Source organism: Mercenaria mercenaria, chromosome 10, assembly GCF_021730395.1.
Source record: "Mercenaria mercenaria strain notata chromosome 10, MADL_Memer_1, whole genome shotgun sequence".
In the NCBI taxonomy this organism is placed as follows: domain Eukaryota; kingdom Metazoa; phylum Mollusca; class Bivalvia; order Venerida; family Veneridae; genus Mercenaria; species Mercenaria mercenaria.
In genome coordinates, this window is record NC_069370.1 from 38,072,062 (window position 1) to 38,098,910 (window position 26,849).

Here is a 26,849-nt window from a genome sequence, read left to right on the forward strand (position 1 = left end):
CCCATATGCGAAATTTACTTCTATGTTTCGGTCGGTATATGGAATGAATGAACAAGGCTGTGCTCTTAAATTCAGACTTATGTAGTTGTTCATCCGAAATGACTGAGTTTCAATTTTTTTCAGTTGTTATCAAGACCATTATTCTGATCTAAGTCAAATCAGGAATGTAGACTCTATAATATTATAATACTTCCAAGTTAAACGAGTAAAATTTTGATGCAGAGCATCAAAACGCAGGAGAACTGAATTTACAATAAGGTAAAATAATCACGAAATTTAATTATATACATAATCTCCATATCAACAAAATTTATCAAGTGATCCGAAACAGCTAAACAGAGAATTCACGAGCCAGTGTGTTTATATACATACCACATGTACACATAGCAAAGATTAATTAGTATTATCTTGAATAAATAACACACAAAAATTTAATAAAGTTTCAATTGTTTAAATGAAAGTACACATGTTTTCATTTACTTGAAGCAATACAACTGCATTGTCCGTCAATAATGTCTGTTTTACAAATAAAAGCATCGTGTACATAACTTTCAATAAAAAAGTATCCATTTTTAAAGACCCTGTTTTATTTCCTCTTTCTTTTATGCAATCAGCACTATGTTAGAATTCCGTTTAATGTTTTACTCCAATTCAAATAACTACTAAAGGCCATATCTGAAATTATCTGTAGAATGTTATAAAGACTAGGATTAAATTAGGGTTCTGTGTAGGTTGAGGGTCTAACTCTGATTATCAATCGAACATGGTTGTACTCCCATTGTAAAGGCATTCTCTCTGTGAGAATGTTAACCTGTTTCAGATCACGTGATATAGCTATTGATACGGAGTATGAGGAAAAGTTCTTTATACATTTTTCCTATTTTCCTAAAAAGCTATCTTTTGAAATAATAAAAATCTTATGCAATTTTAAGCTCCTAATTCCTTTATGTGAGTCTTTCTTTAACTGCCTTATTTTTCTCTTATTTACAATATCTTTTTTTCCATGGTCACATTTTAATAACTTCTACCAGCTGCAGAATCCTAAAGCGTATCAAATATAGTCGCCGGATTCTACCGGCAACTAATGATGTGGAAGGACTAAGATGTACAATGAATGAAATACAACAAACATCATTTTAACCCGCCTGTTGGCGTGAAACTCACAGTTTAAAAGGAACAGGAAAATTATAACATGTGTTATATGTTGACGATTACGTTGGTCTATTTACTTAGAGGGTATTGTTATTGTTGTTGTTTTCTTCACCTTATCCTTAGAACAGCTTCTGAATACGCAACAATGAATATTGACTTAACAGTTCACTACTATAAACACCTTTACCACTATATATATAGTCATATACTAAGCAACTGGTATTTTGGAAGGACAAACAGTCGATGTTGTGCAATCATTCACCTCTCAAGAAAGACCATTAATCTGATATTGCTATAGGTCAGCGTGTAAGAAACCTCCATTGAGACAGGCCTGTATCAAAAAGGATTTCTCTCTATTTGTTCCGGGAGCTTTATCTCACTCTGTCTCTCTCCGCGCTCTGTGTCTGTACAAGTAGAGGATAATTTCACGCCCTGTGTGGCCGCGTTTGCTATATGTATCAGGCTGGGGAAATTTGCAGAACGGGCTATATAGCCCATTTCTACTATTATACCCCGAAGGGGCTATTTTCAGAACAATAGAAGGTGTGATATCACTTTAGAAAAACAGGCCTGTCCGAAAGCGCGTATCCGAAGTATGACTGCACTAACCTATCGGCATTGACTGTTCGATACACGGCCCTTTCGAAACTATTCAGCCTCCCAGTTGCTGCGCTGAGAGATGCTGAGTTGGGAGAATTAGTCTATATACACCGTTTACTCATTACCTGTCCTTAAATAATGAAAAATTGGGCCGAAATAATTCTCTATTTATTTCGGGAAGTCTTTGACTAATCGAACGACGTATATTAAAATATTAATATTGCTGTCATCGCAACCTGCATCAGCAGCCCTCTATAAATAGTATCACGTATACAGGGTGTGTGTTAATTAATTTGTTTTTATTTCCCAAAATATATTGAGCATAATTTGCTCGATGTGCCCCAGCTGGAGTACTTAGACAATGCCCCCTCCCACTCCCATAAACCAACACAAACCTTCTATGTCATTGTTTTATGCTGTATTTGCTGTTGACCTCGAGGTCATGCACGATATTTTCGAGGTGTGCACATGAAAAAAAAATTGTTGTTATTCTGCAGTTCGTTTTCACTGACAGCGTTTCAGAATGCCTTCCTGTGCTTGTAAAAGACATGAAGAGATATGTTTGGGTGAGTCAGGTCCAGTTTTTAAAATCTCTAATAAAAAAGTAAAAAAGGATACTATAGCTAAACTTCGAAATCTTGGTCTTCTTGGGCAATATGCCAATTTTGTCTGCGAGAAATGTGTAAGATATGCAGAATGTGAACAACAAGGGGAATTAAAGAGAAACCTAGAGTCGGATGTAGTTATAGACATAGTGGAGAAAATAAAGAAGGGTTCTTTTAGCGCTGAAGAAATGACAGGTATAGCATGTGCTCTAGGCGACAGCATCTCAGATAACATTTATCATGATAGTGTCAATATGTCATCTGAATATATAAATCCCGATAATTTATTGTATTTTAACGTAAAAGAGTGGCTACAAAACAGAAATTCTTTACTTACTTCTTTTCTGTTGCACTCAGCATAGTGCCAGGATTCCGAAAACAAAAAACTAGTTTGCATCGCTGGTGCTGTAGAAAGCGTTTACAAGGCAAGAAACTTAAAAACAGTGTCTCCCTTTTCATTTTCGAAAAATATCGTAGCTTATTATATAAGCCAAAGTAAGAATGTGGTTTCCATGTTTAATAGCTGTAGGCCAGCAGGCAGCTACTCCTCAATAAAGACATGGCTTAGAAATATAGGTAACATTCCTTTAGAAACAAACCAAATATCAAATAAAGACTCAATAACCTTTTTCGATAACAATCAAGTGGTCGCGCGTAATTGGAGAATAAACTACAATTACAAATGTAAGGCTAGTGTAATTACTACAACTGCCAACATCCTAGTAGCAAGTTCTTTGCAAAAAAAAACCCCTGTTCTAAGTCCATCCAGATGGCTTTACAACGGCGAGCCCTCACCTACCGACGAAATAAAGGGATTTGTTCAACAACATCAAACAGCATTCAAGGAAATTAGGAACGAATATATACATAGCAAGCTTCAAGATGTTATGAAGAGCACAACGGTTGAATATGGAGTCTTCAAAGACGATATAGCACGCATTATTGAAGGTACTATATAGTAATTTCCTATGTATTATGTACTTTGCTGACAATGATAACGTTATTACGAAACGAATTGATGGATATGCTTATAATAAAATAACGGCTGCCTATGGAACGACACAGCTGTTTGATGTTGTCACATTTCATGTTATCTTGTCAAACTATGGTGTTATTATGTGAAAAAAAACGTTTAAAGAACCATGTCAGCAGTTCCTATTCGGTTTCATTTCTATGTCTTATATTTTGTACAGGTTTACATTGTTTATTTCACTAATGAATATCTGAAATTTTTCATATCTATATAAAGTGTTTATTTCAGTTATGAATGTCTTCAGCATCTGATATCTATATACATGTATAGTGATTATTTCAGTAATGAAAGTCTTAAACATCTGACAGCTGTATCAGGTTTTAACGTCGTACGTCGCGGTATCTTTCTGTAGCATGCTGAAATACTGCTGTTGTAACTCAGGAGTTGCTGGTTTCCAGTCAGGACTCGGCTTTATACTCAATCTCATTTTTTATAAAGGAAAAAGAAGTATATAAAAATCGATTGCTTTTTATTCAGTTAACAAAACTGACGATGATGATCAAAGCAACTTTTATTCAATGACTTGTAGGTAATGTTGTTAGTACAAAAACACAGACGGAACCCTATGAATGGGTCCCTAGTAAACACTTGCAAACACAGACCGACATTTCCATAGGCGAACCCTTGATGGTGAATCCATGTTCGTACCATTCAGTCGAAAACGTCCTAAAGGTAAAAAAAAATTATAATTATACTTATATTACGGAATACTGTATTGATACTTTTAAAATTGTCGTCAATCACACTTCTAAATAAACACTTTTATAACTGTTGTTCCTTAAAAACGGTTCAAGACATCAAACTGTGCTTACGGAATAAGTTATTTTGCCAAATTATGCATATAACTGAATTCATTCATCCATGAAATCCAATAACATCTGCGCATGCGTCGGAGGCGATTTCATCGTATTGCACATGCACATTGGGGAATTGAAAATTCTCCATTTTCTGTCTTATCCTATCACTCTCCATGGACAAATAGATAAAAAGAAAACTTGGCAAAAAGGTCCTAATGTAGCTTGATGAGCGCCGTCGCGATACTGCAGGCCGAAAAGTCACTAAGGGCGAGTTCAGATGGAATCTATAGGGTAGAGTAGGTAAACGAGGACTGGTGCTTACACTATTCATAAGAGCTTAATGTTTCTAACCCCACTGGTACCTGGTGATCCCTGTTTTGCGGCTTATAATGGTTGTGCATAATGAGCAAGGCAAAAGCAGTTTCACATATTTCCAGGGCTCATTCTGAGATTGTTTAATTTTTATAGGTAGTAGTAACATCATTCGCGTAATAGCCTACATTGCCCTCGGACTTCCATATCAACTCGCTGTATGGGATACATGTATTGTATTTAATTTAAAGAAATACTTAAAGATTCATCATATTTAAAAAATCTGCTGCGTTACCAACATATTAAATCAACTCAACCAGTCTAAATTTGAACGAATTCGATTCCGATATAATGGAAATTAATTGAAATAAATATAAATGTTCCGTTAGATGTGTTATTAAGGTTACATGTAAATATTAATGTCATATTGGAAATATTTCAATATCATTGCATCTTTACAAGGAGGCATATAAAAGTAACTATGAAAGATAATAGAAAATTAAACATTTAAGTAAATAATGTCGTTTTAAATCGTCTATCTAAATAACTAGATGTAAAATGAAACAAAGATAATAAAGATATGTACCATAATGCAGAAAAAATGTCTGATTAATCTCCAAGTTAAATAAGTGAAAATTAAACGAAACAAAATATGACAGTGATGTTAATATCTTGAATGTATATATGAACAGGAAATTGCAAAGACTACTGGTATAAGAAATAACCTAAAATCTTGGTGTGTGATAGGATGTGATGATCTTCCCTACACGCTTGGGAGTAAGCTTATTGAAAGAAATAAAGACTTGCAAAACATATTACTAATTCCTGGTAAGTATATCCCAAATAATTACTAAGACATCAAAATATGTCTTATGTAACATTATTATGTAAGATTTTTTGCGAATGCTTAATTATTAAACCCCAATCTTAATATATGAATATCCAAGTAATAATTTATTGATAAATATGATGAGTATTTTCAGTGACGATGGCGAGCCAAACATGTTTATTATTACCATGCTGTACAGACTTAACCTTCTATATATCTTACATTATGGTGGCTATTTTATGCCACTTATTTAATATTTGCTTGTGTTGCCGACCGAAAACACTACAATTATCGTTATGATTTATCGGGATTTTTCGATCTGCGTCCCTTGTCAATTACATATTGAATATCGTTTTTTTTGCTATAAAGCTTACTATCGCGTTATCTATCGGCGCATTCGTCGCTTAACTTTGTTAATTATCGTTTTTACATCGACGAGGTGAAATAGTAAAAACACGAAATGGCATACATCACCCATCGAATAGAATAATACATTTATCTTTTTATAATCATATTTTGTTTGATAACTGGCTGTTTTGCTCTTTACCAGGTCACGGACACATTGAAATAAATGTCGTCAAAGCTGTTTTCAAGCTTTTGTGGGAGCCGGTTTTAAAGGATCTGTCTAAGGAATGTGGCTTCAAGTCTCCAAGAGCACAAGTGTGTGCTCAGTCATGCACCGATCACCACAAAGCATTTATGCTATTAACTATATTTTTGAGACCTCAATTCAAGAGATAATGTTTACATTTTTGAAGCACTGTCACCAAAACTCTTCCTCCACGTCAATAACAAGCTTCTATACTTACATTCAGATTTCCGAGGATAAAAATTTTAGATTCATGTGTGATGTCACAATTAATTACGTTCTGCCTATTATTGTCTACAGAGCTGGTGTGAGGCGAAATAATTTTAAATATATTTCAGCCGGAAAGGCACAATTTCTTAAATTATTCTTTGCCTTTGGGATGAAAAATTACCAAGAACTATTAATTAAAGACATCCAAATGTATGTTCTTGCTCCACCAGAAGTTAAGGACTTTTTGGAGAAAACACAGTCATTTACAGGTATATATTATGGGGCATATTTATGGCAACTGATAGCCACATAATCAGTTACTTAATTATGTGATTGTCTCTTTACATATCTAGTTGGCGTGATAATCTACTGGTCAATTATGTGGTTAACGACTAATTATCGTGATTACTTTTTATTCTCTATGAATATACTAACAGGAAATATTCCCTGCCCTCTGTATAACGAACAGACAATCTATTTTCAACAACAGAACAGTTCATAAGCCATCGCGATAGGTATCTGTATCTGGTTATCACCTAGTTTTATGATAATTAATTGTGTAATGCGATATGTACCTACTTAGGTAATTATTTTTTGGAAAAATATGTAGTGAGCAAAATACTTATCAGGTTAACCATTTAATATGCCAATCTAAAAATGGAGTGTCTGTTCATAATATGTAGGGAATTAAGTGTTAAGTATCTGGCAATTTTGTTGTTAAAATATTTATATAAAAAGATAATTTACCAATATACTTAACTAAATAACCACATAATTTATTATTCAATACGTAAATATAGAATATACATTATCATTTTATTATTAAATGATATGTACATAATAGTACATGTATTTTAAGTGTATTATCTATATTAGTCAGTGGACATCCGTCGAAAGGTGAGGGTGGAGATTTTGTCTTAGAAGCGATTAACGGCAAAATCAAAAGATGGCTACCTCCTGGCATTCCCGAGGAAAAACATTGGCAGGAAGTATGCAGAAATGCTGATTTGCTTGAAAAGGTTATTACTATTTAATTACGTATTTAATTAGTTAAGTTCAGCAACTTAAGTTTAAGGAAAATTTTACACTATACTTAAGCTATTAACTCCATAAGTTTCTAATTAATTACTTTCATTAACATGACAACAACATAACTAACTAGTTAACTAGGTTGTTATCACGTAGCAGAAATGTGCCACATAAGTTAACATCATGTATAAATTTCAATTGCATTTTTTAATATGAATGTTTTTTGTAGCTATAATGTATCTATATCTATATACTAGTAATAAAGTGTTAGGATGTAACGCGGGATAAATAGTTACTGTAACTGTAATTACATAAAACGCTTTAATTCTGTTATATTATAAAATAACTTATTTTTAATATAATTTTTTTAAATCATTCCCAATACATAAAACTATAATTTCAGATTCGTGATAACACCTTTAAATGTTGCAACATAAAGGAAGAAAATGCCAGTAGTGTTTACAAGAGAGATATGTCTGAAGAAGTGGTTCAGTATAGAATACGCATCAGGAAAATCGGTTACTTATCCAACACTCGCTTCCAAGAAAAGTAAACAAAATCAACATTTCAGTGATATATTACATTCTTTAATCAATGTAAAATTATTAGCCATTAAAGTATTTTATTGCATATGTTTCTTAATATAAGATAGTTTCATAGTATATCTATATCTTAGTAGGAAATAGTTCAAGAACATTTAATTACATAAGCTGATCGATATATATTACACATATTAAGTAGTTATGTAGAAAATACATTACATTTACATTTGGCATAGTTAATTTAGTACAGTACTTTCAGAATATTGAAAATGTTAAGAATAAGGTATAATGAAGGGCTAATGAGCAGTAAGACGATATTTGCATACTAATTCTGTATTGACCCTCGAGCTAAAGCCTTCGAAACAATGCTTCACCTTGTTAGATAAAACAAGGGACACTGGGAATGAATTATATATATTTGTAGTCCACATACCGCAGTTACCGGTGAATTTCTCGACAAAACATTACATTTATACGAGAGGCAGATGGAGGACAATGTACAGTTTATTTGCGTGATAGAAAGAACACTGATTTCACCCCTGTCTTTACGACTGAGGCTCAGAGATCGACTTTTTACTCTATTGAAAGAAAAACAAAGGTTTTTATTTCACAAATTACCTTTTTCTCTTTTCAGGATTATAATTGCATACATGAAATACTTTTATATGTAAAAGGCACATGTTACATTTTTCTGTCTGTCATATTTTAAATGATTTTTTTAGTGATGACTGTGATTTGTAGGGGCAATAATTGTTTGGTTGTGTAAAAACGAGATAAAAACAATTATGTAGATTGGCTGAGCAAGCAAAACACGACACGAAATTATTTCCAACTAAATGTAGCATATTACAATTGAAATACAAGTCCAAAGGTAACCCAATGGGAACAATGTATTTGTCTGGTAATGTATAATATTGCTTTTATTTATGATCAATAGAAACAGTTGAGTGACATCATTGAGGAGGGACTTTCACAGATCAATGAAAACGAAGACATAGAAGAAGCCAGGGTGTTAAGAAATATGTGGGTTAATGTGAAAAGTGAGAAAAACGTTCCCATAAAACGACTATATTTCAAATATAGTTAAGAATTTACAAACACTCTATACACCCAATACTATAATACATTTTTTAATTGTAAAAAAAAATGTCTTTATCATGTTTATAACCCCATTTCACGTTAACAGAGCCCCGGCTATACCACTGTTTCTTTAAATAACCGAATTCTACGTACTAGTTTAACTGTAATGAAGTTTAAATTCTTAACCATTAATGCAATTTAGTCGTTTATAAATGCCATAATCGGAAAATGCAGTCGAAACTTACATAACTGTTGAAAGGCCTTGACATGGATTGGGCAGTAGAATTTGATTTTTTCTTAGTCTTTTTCTTTGTTTACCACTAACCCTGCGCACACAGAATGTACCTAATAAGTACACGGCATTCCATGGCTGGAATGCTCGCAATGGATCCAAATATCAGCCTTTCTTCGCCTCATACTTTCCCGATTGCAAATTCGGCATCTTTCCTCAGGTGCCTATGTTTATACAATTATTTTTTTTTTTGCTGTATTATAATGCGAATTACTATATTTACTGTATTTAAATGAGATTTTTTTGCAAAATGTATAAACATAATTTATGACGTGCAAATTCCAACGAAACGCGGTTTAGAAAAATGTATGCTATCATTACACGCACAATTGTGTATACAATCGAAGAAACTGATTAAAAATGACATAATATTCTAGAGGTCGTTACAAAATTCACTTTTAAAGTGCAGTGAGAAGATGGTAGTGTAACATTTTATTTAAAAGAAAAGCATAAATAATCATAGTAGTTTTGTGTTAAATAGTTCTAAAAGTATCAAATCAAATTGTCAAACCACTGACAAGTTTAGTGTAAGGTACCAGTGCAAGTACCAAACGCAAGTACAGATAATAGTAGTTACTTACACTTTCTTCAACCAAACGAAATCTTTTCCAGGATGCTGGTTCAGTAACAGGCTGAGGGGCAGGTTCAGGAGGTGCTGGGTACACAGCTTGCAATTCATCTGTGGAGGGTCTTTGTGTTGAAGCAGCTGATGTAACACCAGTAGTGTCTAAGTAGAAGAAGAATAAGGAACGTACTAAGTTTTTACAAGATGCATTTTCTTTAATGGTGGTTCATGAAAATAAAGAAACTTCCATACATATGTTTAAATATAAACCAGAATGCAATGATCCACCTGTACCACCATATATTGCTTATTTCAATATGGACACGGTGTCATTAGGAATTATACAGTTAAATTCTGCGGTTCACAGAGCTCAGGTTGCATATATAACAAGGTTATGTACGAATTTATGTTGTGGTTCAATACTCGGAAGTTTGATCAATTACAATGTGGATTAAGAACAAAAATTCCATACATGCATGTACTTTTTTTTACCTTTTTCTGTCCAATTTTCTGATTTTATTGTCCTTTCTCTGCCTGTACTAGTTTTGTATTTTAAGCAGATCTGTGTATTCGTCATTCTTGACAGCTCTTTCATCTGAATTAAAAGTGGGAAATATCATAAACACTAATATATATGTAATATATAAGATATATATGTAGTATATAAGTCATATATAAGTAATATTTATTAATTTATAGCTCGTCCAAAATCTGAAATGATACACTTCTACAAGGAAATTGTTGCAGCTATAGAAAACTCGACCACATGTACACCAACTGATGGTAAATTTTTAGTAAATACCTTTTCTTCTAAAGTTTTCAATCTCTTGCTCAAACAGTTGGCCCTTGCCCCTGAATCTTCCACATAATGTATGGGTATTTTGCCAGTATGATGCTTTTTTGCCCTACAGGCCTGCCCTTTCACATTATTTCCTGGGTTAAAGGAACTGGTTGCCTATAAATTAATACGAAGCAAATATAACAGCACCTAATACAGCATATATAATCTGAATCGAATATTCTTACCTATTTAAGGATAATCCGATGTAGAGAATTCAAAATGACCCCCAAATAAAGTCAAAGTAGGAAACCTAGTTAGAGTTAATTAATCCCTGAAATGGCTAAAGTATTTATGTAATTACCATAGTTATCAATCAAGCTTAAGAATATCGTCAAAGTTTCTAGTGTAAGTGACGATATAATACACGTCTATACATATAATAATAATATAATGATACATTTCATATATAAGCTACATATTTCAGCCAAATTTCTAACTGTAACAAGTATTGAATTCAAGTAAATAAACGAACGGTATTTCTATTGCAGATGAAAGTTTCGAAGAAGACAGTGAAGACATGGAGGACATATAATTTGAAGAATACATTTTGACAACAGGTTGAACATACAATTTTCCTAATGTTCCTTCTTCTGCTCTGTTGTATATACGAATGTGCTCGAAAATCTCGTGCAATAACATTTACGCGCGCAGGAAAAAGTATGAAGGATATTTGAAAATAAAAATAAACGAAAATTTTTATACACACCCTGTATATTTTGTTACTATTTTAAGACGGATGCTGATGTTAAGTTACATTTAATGATGACAACAATATTAATATTTTGATATTTGTCGTTCGTTTAGTTAAAGACTTCCGGAAAGAAATTTAGAAATTTTTCGGGCCAAAGTTTGCTTATTTAAGGACAGGTAATGAGTAAATGGTGTAAATAGACTAATTCTCCCAACTCAGCATCTCTCAGCGCAGCAACTTGGAGGCTGAATAGTTTCGAAAGGGCCGTGTATCGAAAAGTCAAGGCCGATAGGGTAGTGCAGTCATACTTCGGATACGCGCTTTCGGACAGGCCTGTTTTTCTAAAGTGATATCACACCTCTATTGTTCTGAAAATAGCCCCTTCGGGGTATAATAGTAGGAACGGGCTATATAGCCCGTTCTGCAAATTTCCCCAGCCTGTGTAAAGCGCCTTTGAACGTATTTATCATGAAAAGCGCGCTATATAAATCTGGTGTAATAATAATAATTATAGAGCAAGGATACTTTAAAATGCAAGTCACCTTGATTCAAAGGCCAGTTTGTGCGTTATTGTTAGGTGACATTTGTAAAAGGTTTGACTATAATTATGCATATCAAACATTAAACACATAAATACTTAACTTTAAAAAGTATAAAATGAAAACTATAAGACACTGTTTATGTATGTTTGTTCCAGACGTACGTACTATGTAATAAGTTTGGTGTTGATTACAGAAAAAGGAATGGACATAGACATGCCTACATTTAGATGACAGAGTCCTGTATCTTTAAGGAGTTGCAGTGAGTTATAAACTTAATACATAGTAAAAACGACATAGTAACAACACGATACACAACATACAATAATCCTTAACAAATGCACAACATTCCTTCACAAATGCTTATACAGAAGTAATAGTACAAAACTTACTTATATACATATCAATAAAGTAACACAATACAGTTGGTTTAATATTTAGAATAAATTAACTTTAAAAAGCAGTATGTGGAATTTCGGTTGGAACAAAAGGCCTGCACCCACTATCATATGAAATAAATGTGGCAAATAACAATTCCTACAGTATAAAAAAATAATATTACAAATGAAAGAAAAAATAAAGTTATTACACACGAAAAAGGTAACCTTCTTTCTGGCGCATTCATCAAACAAACTGTTCGAATAACGTGTCGAAACTTGCAGCGCACCACAAACATCACAACTAGCATCACAATTTTAACTATTTTTTTACATCCTTTGTCTACAATGTTTCTTGGTTCAGATGCATTATAGAACACATCAGCACTCGCCTTGCAATACCCTAAATATTACGGAGATTGATCCTCTGGTGTTTCGGTGCAACATGGACTAACTTACTGCAAGTATTTTTCAAAATTGTTATCTTTCAGCGGGTGCAGAATGCCATGCTTAACTCAGTAATATTTAATACGCGGAGAGCGTTCAGTCAGAGAGTCGTCGCAATATCTCAATTAGGAAAGAATAATTTTAACGTCAGAGGTTATTTCTAAGGCCAATGGGTTTGACTGGCCAGCTTGTAATTACAACAGGAAAGGAATTAATATACTTTACTTGCTTGTTTTCTAATCCACCTTTTCATAAATGTATTTCGAACAATGACTATGTAACAGTATCAAAAAAAAAATAAAACATGTTTAAACTAATTACAACAGCTTTCTACGTCAGTTGCTTAGTCAAGTGTGACTTACCATGTCAAAGTGTTCCTTCTCAAGAGAAGAATAAAAATAGAATTCTGCTTAAGTTGTTGGTGCTGGGGTGAGTGAAGGGTGTTGCACATTTCAATACCTCTCATGAACAGACTCAGTCGAATTGAGTCTGCTTTTTTGTTGCTTGGTTGTGTTCTGTGCTTCCAAAGGAATTTTGAATAGATTTTATTGACTACCTCTGTTCTCAGTCATTGTGTATTATACCACCTGACAGCGAAGTAAATATCTTCTAGCTAGTTCCTGTGTTAGAATATGTTCCCACCAGCTTTAAAGACGATGGGAAGTGGATTTGGTAACACCATATACTTAAGGAAATGCAAAATAAATGCGTCGAAAATGAAATGTTTGCTATAGTGCATGTGTATTATTGGTATATAGTCAAACTGAAAGGCTTAGCGCCATTTATGTCATATTTATTCAGATTATACCACAAAACGGTTTGAAACGGGCATCTGTTTTCTCATGGATCAAAAGCCCTTGGCTTATCACTCATCTCGCTTCAGTTTCATAATACTATCTGTACCACATTGGAAATGTCAAAGCGTGTGCGTAACAGCTAACGTACTTTTTTATTTTTCTCAAGAGCAAGCAGACTTGGTAACAGTATACAGTCAGATACCGCAAAATGACATGCATGCTTTATTCTGTATATATTATTTCTGCAAAATAAAACCGTTGATAATGATCAACGTTGTACATAAGAAATTAATATTTTATCCGTTTATTTATACCATTTAAGAGGTAAACTGATTAAAGCCGGGTACCACAGCATGTGCCAAAGTGTTACAAATTGCACGATTTGTCGACAAGCTCTTGACTACAACTTCATTCGTATTCCTTGGTACCTGCGTATAATAGAGAAAGTGTTCTAATGCCTTTGACTATAAAGCTAGCAAACTTATTTGGGTAACAATGGAACATGGGCATATCGCTTTTAGAACCATAAGCACAACTGCATCTACAGTGCGATTCTGGTCACATTTTCTTCACTGTCCGAAATTATTAAGTAAGCAATTGTAATTAAAAAGAAAAGCTTAAGTTCAAAACACTATAGAATTTTACATATTTCAAGACTTTTTTCGCATCTTTATATTTTTTTCCGAAATATAGATAATACAAAAGAAAATAAATCTAGGGCAAACCCGATGACCTACATTTTATCAGCTATTTTATATAAGTTGGGTGAGGTATTCAACTGAGCAAAAAATCTGGAAGGACTGTAGAAACTAAATTATTTAAAAGAAGTTATGAAATATGCAACATCTCTCATACCCTTTTCTATCGACTTATGCGGATCTCTTCTATAAAATACATTGATTGTATGATTCAAAGGGACCCGGATTTCTTACCCTCTACCGCCATTTAGCATTTAAATGCAGCTGACATTGTGATATTTCATAGAATAGTGTCATTACACAACGATTCATGTTTTAAATATCCTCATACATAGATTATAATGAAGAACCTTGTGCCTGAGATAAGCAAATAATATAAAAGTAATGAAATGCCATGTCATTTATTAGCCATATTTATTTAACCATATTAAGTCATTTATTAGGAAATATAAAACAAGAATATTGAAAGATATATTGCGAGTTTGCTACGAAATTGAAAGACGTTTTATTTGATACATTTTGTACATCTATATTAATAAATTTAACAACATAAAACAAATACCCGTATTTAATCTCACCATCTCTATAGTACTTGTTTATTCAACATATTCAGTATTTATATAAACCTTTATATTATACTCAGAAAATATATACAAATATATGGCCATCTTACGTTGTTCTGTAAACTACGGCAATGAATTGACCAGTTAGGATTTAAAAAACACAATAATATGGTTATTCATTGTATACACTATACCCCTGATTAAGGCAATAAAAGCCAAAACTAGTTGGGAATAAATTTAATAACAGTTTGAAGTTGTTGTTCCATTTCATATTATATTACAGATTGCTATAAAACTTCAAAATATGTTAGTGACCATGACTTTAAATCTTAAAAATTACTTGGAATTTTTCATTGCTGGAAAAGGAAAAACAATTTTTGGCCATTGAGTCAACAGGAAAATCGCCATTTTATTGTATTATTGAGTATCAAAACATAGGTCGATAAAGTATCTTCTGTATTTACTATCCACAAAACTAGAAATAACAGCTTGCTAATTATATAAAGATAACCCATCTATTTCAAGACGACCTTGGGAATATATGAATGATTTGATACTATTTAAATATCACTTCGAATAGGTTAAATTAACCGAATATATATGTAGGCTGACAGTCTTTAAGTTGTCATTTGGTATTTACGTAGATGATTCTGCTTAATATAGGTAAAATGCAATACAATGTCCTCAAGGTTTAATAAGACTACATAGTCTCCTTTACTTTTGAACATTTCACAAGATCATCATTTCATATTCTGCGGTAAAAATAATATATTTCTTAGACCTTCTTCTTGACATCAATGATACCAAAAACATCAAACCAGTAACCAACATAATGTTTATTTAACAATGTGATTGTTACTAGTGATTGTTACTACTGATTCCTTCTCGGGCCAGTTTCCTTTGCGAAATAGTCACTCACTTATACTCAGTTATTTTTTATTTTGCGCCACCATGTTACAGTTTGTTCTTAATTCCATTTGGTACTATTGGATTTAACTTCAGCTCATGTTTCACGGCTGTCACTGCTAGTTTCAAATCCGGAAGTGGTTTACTAAATCCTTGTCTACCGAGGAGAAAATATGTTCGTATTTGTCCTTTGCCCTGGAAATGAAAATGGTACGTCTATTGATGTTTCAGCTAAAAACTGCTTAAACAGATTAAAACCTCCTTAAATGAAGAGTATGGTTTTATAAAGAACCTCCGGGTCTAAACATGTGTACAACTCCCATCTTTTGCATGTATGAATACGTCTTGATATACATTTCTAGTTGATAATAACTCGTTACATGTGTATAGTAAGCAAGATCAGGAAGTGAAAGCTTCTTTCGATGTATGTCTATATTTACAATTAGCGGTTATGTAAACTACTTCAAATTCAAAACCTAAATAAAATTTGAAGAAAAAAATGAGCTTGAGAGAACAACCAACCTTCATTTCCACCAATCCCCGGCACTCAAAATGGAAACCATCAAGTTCCTCCAGCAAAGCTTTGCATTCTGGGCTCACGTGGATTCTCAGGGCTAACAAGCATAATATTATGACATTGTTGGTGAAAGGGTAATTCATTTTCCAGATAATACAAAAAGTATTTAAAGTATATCTAATAGACTATTAAGTAGCATATGTTAGAAACTTACAGACATCGACTGACTGTTCATCTTGTGATCAAGAATATACTAAAGTAACAGACAAAACGACTAACTGACGGGCACTTTATATAAAACAAATAATCTTTCCTCGAATATGGCAAAACAAATTGTCAGAAAATAGCATTCAATTATCAAAAATACTTCAAAAGAATCAACAATTTGAAGCACATGCACTCGGCTAAATTAGATTAACTCAAAATTTAAACTAATAATGTAAAATGTGATTTCGAAGGTAAAATTAGCTTTACTTCCATACTTTTATGTGTTCATGATGGCAAATGAAATTTGCAAGTTCCCCTAGCTTGGTTTTAAAGAAAAGCGGAGCTCTAGTTTATAAAAAATTGAATCGGTTCATGATATCAAAGGGTCCGGAATAATGACTGCATTGCGTCTTAGTACTGGGAAAATGTTAAAGCAACATGACTTACACGTAGAGTCTACAGTTGTGAAGCACAGAACATAATGATGCAAAATAAAATCAAACTTGGTTTGGCCAAGTTTGTTTATGTGGAGTCGTGAAATGTACACTACCCACGATTTCAAAGTAAGTACAAGTTTGATTTGTATATTTATTCAGGTGCGTTAACATTGAATATAACCCTGCCGTTTTTTTTTTATAAATTGCACAGTACTTCCATTATCTAAGAGCAAATCTGTCACTACGAGAAAAAGTAAATATTAAAAATGTACTATTCCTAAAAACAGACAAAATTTAAGTGTATTTATCATCTTTTAGTACTAGTTTACTGAATTCAAATCTTGCGTTGCCGCTAGTCAAAAATGCTTGTTTTTTATCACTTTAAATAAAAAAGATGTTAAATTTTATACCACTAGTTTGTTGCGTCAAATTGTTAATGTATGACAATAGATATATGTTTTTATTCTATAATGTCTCAACTAGTAAAATACATTCGGAGTTTGATTATGTTTTCAATTATCACACAAGAATCATAGATTTTACAACCCGACTTTCTTCATCATTTCATTTGAAAATTCAGTTGTTCAAACACTCGGACCAGAGCGGATTGATAAAATTGGGATTGATTTGGTTGTTTTTAAGCTCATTCGCCACGATTGTCCAGATGTTGGGCGTCCTAAAATTCAAATGATCGAATATAGGAATCCATCTACTGGCCCTGTTAAGCAATTATAGTTTTAAAAATGAAAGTAATGCGCCTGCATATCAGAGACTGTCTCACAGGAGCTGATGATGATGGATTCCTCATGCCGTTTAATTGAATCATTAGGAAGCCGAAATGCCTCATAAGCAGGAAATATGTCTTTGGAGTCCATATTATGCGTCAAATTGATGCAAATGTATAGACATTTAGATTATGCAAATCTCTTGTGCAAAATGATTAGGAATACGAACTGTAAAATCAGTCCATGTCATACGTAAATAGCAAGCATAAGTCTGTGATATTTCAAAAGTTAATATATCATAAAAAATTGCAACTTAGATCATCCCACGAAGGGCATAAACTTGAATACAAGTATTTGTTTGAAGCATTTTTCTATCCTCAGTACAATTTCAAAAGCTTGATCAGGTTTTTTGCGTCCCCTACTCCATTTTTTTTTGCGGAAAGGATTAGAGATTAGAGTTGCCCTTGTCCGTCTGTCCGAATTTGTGTTGTGCAAACAAGTATTTGATTCAGAGTTATCAAACTTCACAGGATTGTTATTCAGCACAGGAAAGTGGGCACCTGGTGTTTTAATTTGGATCTCACATAGCCTGACCAGAATAACGACCCTTGACTTAGTCAAAGATATGCATAAAAGTTTGTCTCGCAAGTAACTTAAAAAGTATTTGACCCAGGATTATGAAGCATTACAGGAATATTACTCAGCATGTCAAGGTTTTGCTAGAGATATCACTCTGCTGACCAGAGGTATGGCCTAGTCAAAAATATACATAACGGGGCATAAAAGTCTTAAAAACTATTTGATCTGTGGTCATGAAATATCCAATCATAGGATTATAATTATTTAGCATGTGAAGTTGTAAACCTGGGATTTTGTATCTGAATGTCAGTAAGACCAGAGTTATGACCCTTGATTGTCACAAATATGCATGAAGGGCATACAAGTTTGTGTAGCATGTATCTCAAAAAGTTTTAGACCTAGAGTCATAAAACACTAGGTAGCTGTTATGTAGCATATAATTTTTATGAAGTTATGCACCTGGTGTTCTATTTGGGATTTCAGTCATTCAGACCAGAGTTATGGTCCTTAACTAAGTTGAAAAGTACACATAAATTGCTTAAAAGTTTTTGTTGCATATATCTTAAAAATATTCCACACAGAGTCATGAAACCATGTAGAAATACTTTCTGGCATCTGAATTTGTGCGCCTGAGATTTTCTTTTATTTCACTTCACAATACCAGAGTTATGGCCTTTGACTTTGTAAAAATGTAAGATAGTGTCCCATGAATCGCAAAATGTACTTGACCTAGAGTCTTAAAACATTAGAGGATTGTTATATATACATGTTGCTAAGAAGAACAGCATCAGACATTACGCAACATATATAAATAATTTCCTTTTGAATATATACCTAGTCCTGTCGACTCCATTCTAGACGCATAGTTAACCGTGTCGCCAAACAAGCAATATCGTGGCATTTTCAGGCCAACAACACCGGCACAAACTGGTCCTGTACAAAAATGTAATAATTTTATTTGATGATTATAATTTTATATATGAAACTTTTCCTAAGACGCATTTTTAAACTGTTTTTTAAACAATGCGGTAAAATGTTTACTAGTTTAGTTTATTGTTGAATGGAAGAAAAAGCTATAATGTTATTTTAGTTATTATAAGTTGAAGCCTGGTAAAACAAATTTTTCTATTCATTTAAATACACAACATCAACGTCATCATTTACAGTTTATTTTGGTATTTCAGACAACAGTAGAAGAAAATTATATTTTGCCATACCGCTGTGTATGCCAATACGCATCTGTAGTTGTTGATTTGGCCTGTGTCTGATTTTAAATGTAGTCACCGAGCTGAGCAAATTGAGAGCCATGGTTGCAATTTCCCCTGCATGTTTATTGCCATTTCGTACTGGAAGACCACTTACTACCATATAGGCATCGCCAATAGTCTCGACCTGATAAAAGACAAGACTTACACATATTTTACGGTAACGTTGACGACTATCGTGTCGTTGTAATTGTAAGCATCAAATACACAACATCGTCAAAAGATATTGACATTTTGATGTGGGTTATTATCCTGCTTCTTGTATACCTTTGTATATATAGCCCGCCCGCTTAGCTAAATAGGGAGAGCGCAGAGCAACGGATTCCGGCGTTGCGAGTTAGATCCCGGGCGAGGCGTATGTTCTACGTAGCGACTTGATAAAAGACATTCTGTTGGAAACCACTGGTCCCAAACATCTAATTCATGCGGGCAAGCTAGAAGTTACTTGTGGAGAACAGGTTTGTACTGGTACAGAATTCAGGAACACTGGTAAGTTCGCTAGTACCAGACCAGAAAGAGAAATAAACACTGTACATGTTATACCCTGCCCCTAGGTATACTATATGAACCATGGCCATGAACGTGAAAATATACTAATCAATTTCATTTCTCACCTTAAACGCGCATTTTGGTGGATACTATACATCTAGAACAAGTGGTAATTTATCTTCCATCGTGCACCAGCCACATTGTCTCAATGTTTCATATCACTAAGACACTCTGCATATTTTATGCTTTCGTCATCGTTACGAAAACACTTGGATGAACTTCCCTAATGAACTTCCGGTCTAGACAACAGGGAAAATGTTAGGCGAAGTGTGAACAAACAAACGCAGAATTAAAATATTTACAGTTATACGATATAAATGAAAGTCACTTGAAATTATTTTGAATTTGAAATCATACAGTCGTACACATTAGTATTGTTTATTTAATTCACACTACAGATTTAGGCAGCATATAAACATTCTAGCGTGCATGTGTAGTTAAACGGCCAGAACTACATTAGGGGAGTTCATTAAAGTTTTTTTCTGTAATGCTGGCGAAAGCAGAAGATATGCGGACTACCACTGCGACTTCGATATGAAATATTGAGACAATGTGACTGGTGCACGATGGAAGATAAATTACCACTTGTTCAGTATGCATAGTACATATTGACCGAACTTCGTGTATAGGGTGAGAAATGAGCGACTGAAATGGGCTAGTACATTTTTCCGTTCGTGACCGTGGTTCTTATAGTATACCTAGGGTTAGGACATAACATGTACAGGTTTTTTTTTCCTTTCTGGTCTGGTGCCAGTGGGTTAGGTTGACTTCCCGCCGTTACATAAATATCATATACCTAATACTGATATTAAAACGACTTTATGCATTACCTTATAAACATCAAAATCCTCTATAACTGTGTCGAAGCAGGTGTACAAATCATTAAGAAAATTAACAATCTGCAAAATAGATAAAAATAAAATTTACATGATGATCGTTTGGTACATAGAATGCCACAAAGCAAAATAATAGCAGACTCGGTTTGACTAATACGCTGAATTCATTTATAGTAAATTTGAATGAACTCTACAAATTAACAGCACTAAGTCCAAGTTAAGACGAGACTTTTTACTGCCACCATAAAGCACATAAAGAATGTTATTGTGATAATTTATAAATTTTTTAAGAAGATTCTTAGGAAGCGTTGTGCATGCTAACATAAAAACATCGTCGTTTTCTTTGTGAACGAGTCGATAGCCTGTCGTACATGTGTTTGAGTATGTAAATGTGCTTGAGTATGTAAAATTACATAGGTCGCGCTTTCAGTGGCATGTGATTGATTTTAGATGAAAAGTAGTGCAAGATACACAAGATGCTTCAATTCTATGGTCCTTTAATGAACAACATGTATTGCATCCTTACACAGGATTCTAATACTTTTCCTATATGGGACTATACTCGCAATACTGTTGTTGAAGAACATTTATACATTTGATCATTATAATGTTAACTTATATCAATTTATACTTACGCAATACCTTTCAAATGATGTATGCATATATTTTTAAATTTAACAGTACTATTTAGGATTAGTTATCGTTTTTACCTCCATTGCTGTACTCTGCGACGAGAGGGCCGTGAAGCCAACAATATCAGAAAAGAACACGGTAACACAGTCGTAGGATTCTGGTGCTATGATTTTTCCTACTTTCAAATCATTTGCAATCGTTCTGAAAAGATATTTGCTGGATCTTCTAAATTATAGGAATAAACTCTGAAATGGGGAAAACAAGGACAAATATCCAGAAGAATAGCTACGTGTGTAACAATGTAAGTATGGATGTGTAAATGATTGTCAGACCAGGTCTTGGAAGGATCAGTAACTAAACGACTAGAGGGGCCTCACACTTAAACACCACCATGTTAAAAAAGTACGAGACAATGTATATAAAAGTTATCGTCGACAGTTATCCACCTTTAACAAATAAAAATAACGACAAGTAGGTTCACTACGTGATAACTGTGCATTAAATGATAATACTATACTAAGAAGTGTAAAACAGATCTACCAAGACTATAACACAAAGGTAATATTTTTCGAAAACATAATGTACACTGCTTAATTAAAGGGTATATTGTAATTATGTTCTTCATGGTCGATTTCAATCTTTTCTAACCAAGTAAAGCATTCATTATAAAAAAAATCTTATAATACAATAATCGTCAATTTTAAAGAGGCATTGATACTACTTTTATCTATAATCTATTAGTTATTGTAAAAAGATAATTGAAACAAGACGACTTTATGATTTCTGGCAAAAATCTTATAACACGGAAACTGTGTAAAATACCTACTGCGCTGTTCTGTTAACAGAGTAAAATGTTTGTTTCAAAAAGAAGCATTCGAAAATTAGATGTACTGTCTGGTAAAATATTAACTGAATTGATTGATATTTTTGAAAATTTTGTAGACCTTTCTATCTTATATTTATGATAGTGATTTGTATATCTGGAGGCAAACGCCTTGAAATGGTAACTTCCAGTGCGTAGCCACACTGCGCTCATTAATTTATTGGTTTTGTCGTCGTTGTGTCCATGTTTTATTTCTCAATGCATTTCAATGCATTTCTTTATAAAACTTGATACGGAAATATTGCTGTAAACAACAGAATTCACCATAAAATATATAAAACTGCAATAGAATGTGACAAAAAGCTTACATGCATTGCAATCTTGTATTACAAAGATAAGATAATAATACTTTTGTTAGAAAAACTAATCTGATGTCAAGTCAGAATGCGTTGATTTTACTGAGGCCGAACAACTGATATTTGTTTTTTTGAACAAACATATGTATAAACAGCTGAAACATCTTGTGATATCTTCGTATCTGATAACGGTATTTTTTGTTTTACACCAACATAAATTTAACCAACTGACAGTTTTTCTTTCTTTCACGTGAGGATACAATAGATCATTTCAATTGGATTTACGAATTTATATATATAAATATATATAATATATATAATAGAGTATAAATAATAGCAACATCCAAAACCTACAATTCATTCGTATTGAAATTGAGTCCAAGATCTACATAATTGACCGCGTAGGGCGTGACAACTCCTCCAATCCCTTACAAAGAATCATTCGGAATTTCTTCCCTTCTATATAGCGATTTGTCTGAACACAGCAAATAACACTAGGAGGAAAACATTATTTTTTGAGCGCTCAATTGTTTAATAAAAACATTTTTAATGTGTTGAGGAGGCTTTTCTATTGCAGTAGATATGCCGACGTTTCAGAGTCCCTGATTAACAACCTCATAGTGTAAATAGCAATTTCCAGGAAACAATTTAAATATTTAAATATATTAATTAATATTTATAATTAAGTAAATTTTTGAGTGTTTTAGTAATTATGCTAATTTTATTTCCAATTGTTAAAGAAATTCCTGTATTATAGATTATACTCAAATAATTCAATAGGTAATTTTTACATTGAGTATATACTCTTGCAGAATTTTCATACATGTATATCGAAGGGAAGTTGGTTGCTAGTATGCACTGATCTAACAGGTTATATAATTGGGTGTCCATTGAATTGAATTGGGCGTGGGTAGTGGCATTTGGTGCAGATGGATCTTTTCCCCCATCATACTGGTTATGCATGAAAAATGACCCTTAGCATTTTGTTAGGCAAAATTAATGATCAAATAGTTCTATTGTCTGGTAAAGACCTACATAGCTGATAAGCAAGCTATGCAGCCGCCTATGATACGTTTCTGGGGCACGCACTGTTATATTTCACATCATGTGGGCATTCTTCAGACGGCTTTTGTGATCAAAAATACTGTTTCCTGTAACGCTTATACGAGTTGAAACGCACATCAACACGTTAACTACAAATACACAGAAAATGTACACATCCATACGCTTCTGTTCGATTTCTTTTTATAAGGACAGCATGCCTAAAGCGCTGCGATTCCAGTAGAATCTATTTGTTTTATTACACATACCGTGGCAACATTCTACACGTCAGATTCTCTATATGTAATCAGTAAGCTCTTATTTATTTAATGTCATTTAACGTTATCATGGACACATGTTTTATTACACATACCTTGCCAACATTCTACACAACAGATCCTCTATACGAAATCAGTAACTTATTCATTAAAAGTTATTTTACAGTATCACGGACATATATTTTATGATATGTACCTAAGCAACTGCTCAACTGATCGTCTGTACGTAATTAGTGACCTCATATTCATTAAATATAATTTTACGCTACCATGAATATAGGCTTTATTACATTTACCTTGGCAACATTCTACACAACAGATCCTCTGTACGCTTCTGTTCTAGTTCCAGCAGTTCAGTTCGTTCATGTACCAGATCTTCTAAATGATCCGCGTACTTCTCCATCATATGGACCATCTGGTCAACTAAGTTTGTTGTTCTGAGAATGATAAGAAGAGGAGTTGCTATAAACACTCTGTTAGGAAAAAAATAATTTACCATTATAATGTAATATGTCCAGATATGCTCGCATTATCAATAGCTCTCACAGCATAACGGTGACAATCGAATAAGATGGTAGGATAATATCTAGATAGCTGGGTTTCAATCGGCAGACTAGCTGTATATCGAGGCAGCTTGTTCTTCTACCAGCCTGTCTTGCTATATAATCAAAATGTACTTCCCCCCGCCCCCCCCCCCATCCCCCAAGAAAAAATCCTGTGTTACTGAAAGCACTTGAATATCAGATGTTCGCAATGAATTGTGGTTATAATAATATTAAGAGAATTAGCACGTACAATGGAATCAAGACCGTTTTAGTCGATAATGTCCCTTGCATCAAGAAACCAGGTGGAAAAAATATACAAATATGAAAGGGGCCCCTTGAGTTAGTGTGGAGTTAAACCCAACAAAACAAACAAATGAACAAATGAGTGATTCCTTCTTGATTTTTTAAAATGTAGTTATTTTGCGGCAATGGGCATTTAGCATTAAGTATTATATTACAAAAATAAGCAAACCTTCCGTTGTTGAATTTTTTGAGCGATTCTAAAATCGTTGCAAACGTTGGTCGAAATAAAGGCACTTCCTCCCAGGCCATTCTCATGACGTCATCAATTTCTGGAATGCTTTCAACAGCCGGAACCAGTGGACGAAATGGTGGTGTTTCTTTTTGAGTAATACGTGACAAAATATCTGAAGTATGATACTGCTACGATAAAGTCGATAATATTAGTATCCAACAAATAGAACGCTTTATCAAAAGTTTTAGAAAATTAATATATTAATGTATAACTCAAGAAATTGATATCCATGCATGACAAATAGCAATCAGTTTAAGAAACATTTAATCTATGCGGCATTTTATCTTTAAAGTAATGGGTGAATAATAATGTCCAGAAAGGAACGAAAAATATTATGCTTAACAACGTCTGAAAAATCGTACAGCTGAGCAAATAACACACTAGCTCATATTATTTAATGGCATGAATATTAGTCTATCTTTTGCACTGTGCACTGTGTATATATACGGATCAAACTAGATTCGAAAACTGGTTATAATCATGACCGTATATACTTTCGTGAAAGCAGATGTCTATTTCCCGTTATACGTAAGAATGTAAATAAATAAAGTTGTTCGACTCTCAAACTCAATCATGTTCAAAATTTGACTTCACTGTCTGAATTTGAATATCTTTATGCGTTCATGATAGGTAATGAATAAAATACATCTGTAATCAAAATAATATTTATACAAATGTCTGATACCGTCAGGGTCCATGTTGTGATAGCCGTATGGGCCTGTTCTTAGCATTATTTCCTGCAGAATAATACCATATGAATAAACATCCCCTTTCTGTGTTCCTCTTGAAGTACTCTCTGAATCTCTTAATATTTCTGGAGCTGTCCATAGAAGTTCTAAAATGAATTATGTACATTTTTTTAATATTTGTATTTAAAATTAAGCGCCTTATTACCACATGCTCTGTTAAATTTATTTAAAAAATATATGTTCAACAAATAAATACATGAGCCGTGCCATGAGAAGACCAACATAGTGCGTTTGCGACCAGCATGGATCCAGACCAGCATGCGCATCCGCGCAGTCTGGTCAGGATACTTGCTGTTCGTTAACAGTTTTTCCAATTCCAATAGGCTTTAAAAGCGAACAGCATGGATCCTGACCAGACTGCGCGGATGCGCAGGCTGGTCTGGATCCATGCTAGTCGCAAACCCACTATGTTGGTTTTCTCATGGCACGGCTCAATTACAGTTCATGTTACAAGGATAACCCCATCTACGCTTTTCTAGGAGGATATCAAAATCAAGTACCGAGAATCAACTTCGGGAGTGTCCCCCCACTCCCAATTTTTCTTCAGATAATGCTGCATCTAAAACTTATTAATAAATGCAGCGATTATGATTTTCTTGAAATGTTATAGATTCTACACAAATTGAAAATGTTATTATGGAATATTTTATTTTTATTTTCAAAAGGACTTTTTTTAAAAAAAAACAACGAGATCCTATATGTGAAAAATATTTTCTATTACATGGGGTTTATTCAAGAATATGATTTTTGCGTATGTTTATCAAATGTTTATCCGTGACATAGAAAACCCTTGACACCTAGTGCTGTTTGAAGAATTTGACAAATCTTTAATATCTGGACGCTAAACCTAACTTTTTGAATTAAATACATGTCTCCGACTTGTTAGATAGTCCAGGTATTTCCACAAATTAAAACGTTTTTCAAATCCATTGCCAACTTAGATAATCAAAATTCTTCAAACACAGCTCTTTATTTCTGGGCCAAGACCTTTAATTCCAAGGACTGTAATCAAGTAAATAATATTTACGATAACAGTCTCGGATAGCTGGATCTGAAAACGGTTTCTCTCCCTGTCTGAAAACAGGCATGCCGATATCTCCCACTCTGCATGTCCAGTGTTGGTCAATAAACACATTAGACGACTTAAGGTGTCCGTGACTCTTAACGATTGTTGAATGCAAATAATTCATTCCCTAAAATAAAAATATGTACACAGACTTAGATGGAGTCAAATGTTTGCTGTTTAGTTGAGTTTCATACACAGTGATCCTATCCAAGGT

General features: G+C 33.5%; 3 protein-coding genes across 7 annotated transcripts in view; 1 reads left to right on the plus strand and 2 right to left on the minus strand.

The window, feature by feature from the left end:
* The first annotated feature begins 5,778 nt into the window (after positions 1-5,778).
* On the plus strand, positions 5,779-11,521 carry LOC123550186 (uncharacterized). Of its 3 annotated transcripts, XM_053516731.1 has the most exons (7): positions 5,779-6,396; positions 7,004-7,146; positions 7,560-7,705; positions 8,123-8,296; positions 8,636-8,738; positions 10,335-10,418; positions 10,965-11,521. In XM_053516731.1, exons 1-5 carry the CDS (start codon positions 5,961-5,963, stop codon positions 8,643-8,645), a joined length of 909 nt encoding a protein of 302 aa, XP_053372706.1. In that variant the 5' UTR covers positions 5,779-5,960; the 3' UTR covers positions 8,646-8,738; positions 10,335-10,418; positions 10,965-11,521. The 3 variants fall into 3 exon arrangements, with proteins under 3 accessions (XP_053372706.1, XP_053372704.1, XP_053372705.1); XM_053516729.1 differs by having other exon boundaries at positions 8,123-8,738; XM_053516730.1 differs by lacking the exons at positions 10,335-10,418; positions 10,965-11,521 and having other exon boundaries at positions 8,123-9,308.
* LOC128546325 (uncharacterized) lies at positions 9,303-10,226 on the minus strand. Its single transcript, XM_053516732.1, has 2 exons — positions 10,128-10,226; positions 9,303-9,797 (listed from the first exon to the last, which is right to left on the minus strand). The coding sequence occupies exons 1-2, from the start codon at positions 10,210-10,212 to the stop codon at positions 9,568-9,570; spliced, it is 315 nt and encodes a 104-aa protein (XP_053372707.1). The 5' UTR covers positions 10,213-10,226; the 3' UTR covers positions 9,303-9,567.
* Positions 11,522-14,810: 3,289 nt separating the features above from the next.
* The window catches only part of LOC123561867 (atrial natriuretic peptide receptor 1-like), a 60,246-nt gene continuing 48,207 nt past the window's right edge, over positions 14,811-26,849 (minus strand). For all 3 annotated transcript variants that reach the window (XM_053552807.1, XM_053552808.1, XM_045354534.2), the window contains 10 exons: positions 26,597-26,762; positions 25,506-25,655; positions 24,758-24,932; positions 24,037-24,177; positions 21,320-21,443; positions 20,604-20,672; positions 19,177-19,351; positions 18,794-18,892; positions 16,017-16,108; positions 14,811-15,689 (listed from right to left, as the gene is read on the minus strand). In XM_053552807.1, coding sequence (XP_053408782.1) covers positions 15,543-15,689; positions 16,017-16,108; positions 18,794-18,892; positions 19,177-19,351; positions 20,604-20,672; positions 21,320-21,443; positions 24,037-24,177; positions 24,758-24,932; positions 25,506-25,655; positions 26,597-26,762 — 1,338 coding nt within the window. In that variant the 3' untranslated portion in view covers positions 14,811-15,542. The remainder of the gene's footprint in view (positions 15,690-16,016; positions 16,109-18,793; positions 18,893-19,176; positions 19,352-20,603; positions 20,673-21,319; positions 21,444-24,036; positions 24,178-24,757; positions 24,933-25,505; positions 25,656-26,596; positions 26,763-26,849) is intronic.

What these genes read in the sequence shown, in the direction of transcription:
- LOC128546325 (XM_053516732.1), bottom strand. Translation starts at nt 10,212, where the DNA reads ATGACGAATACACAGATCTGCTTAAAATACAAAACTAGTACAGGCAGA. An exon ending in AGAAAATTGGACAGAAAAAG is followed by an intron (nt 9,798 to 10,127) that starts GTAAAAAAAAGT and finishes TCTTCTACTTAG; the next exon opens with ACACTACTGGTGTTACATCA.
- LOC123550186 (XM_053516729.1), top strand. Translation starts at nt 5,961, where the DNA reads ATGTGGCTTCAAGTCTCCAAGAGCACAAGTGTGTGCTCAGTCATGCAC. An exon ending in ATGCTGATTTGCTTGAAAAG is followed by an intron (nt 7,147 to 7,559) that starts GTTATTACTATT and finishes CTATAATTTCAG; the next exon opens with ATTCGTGATAACACCTTTAA. An exon ending in AACACTCGCTTCCAAGAAAA is followed by an intron (nt 7,706 to 8,122) that starts GTAAACAAAATC and finishes ATATATTTGTAG; the next exon opens with TCCACATACCGCAGTTACCG.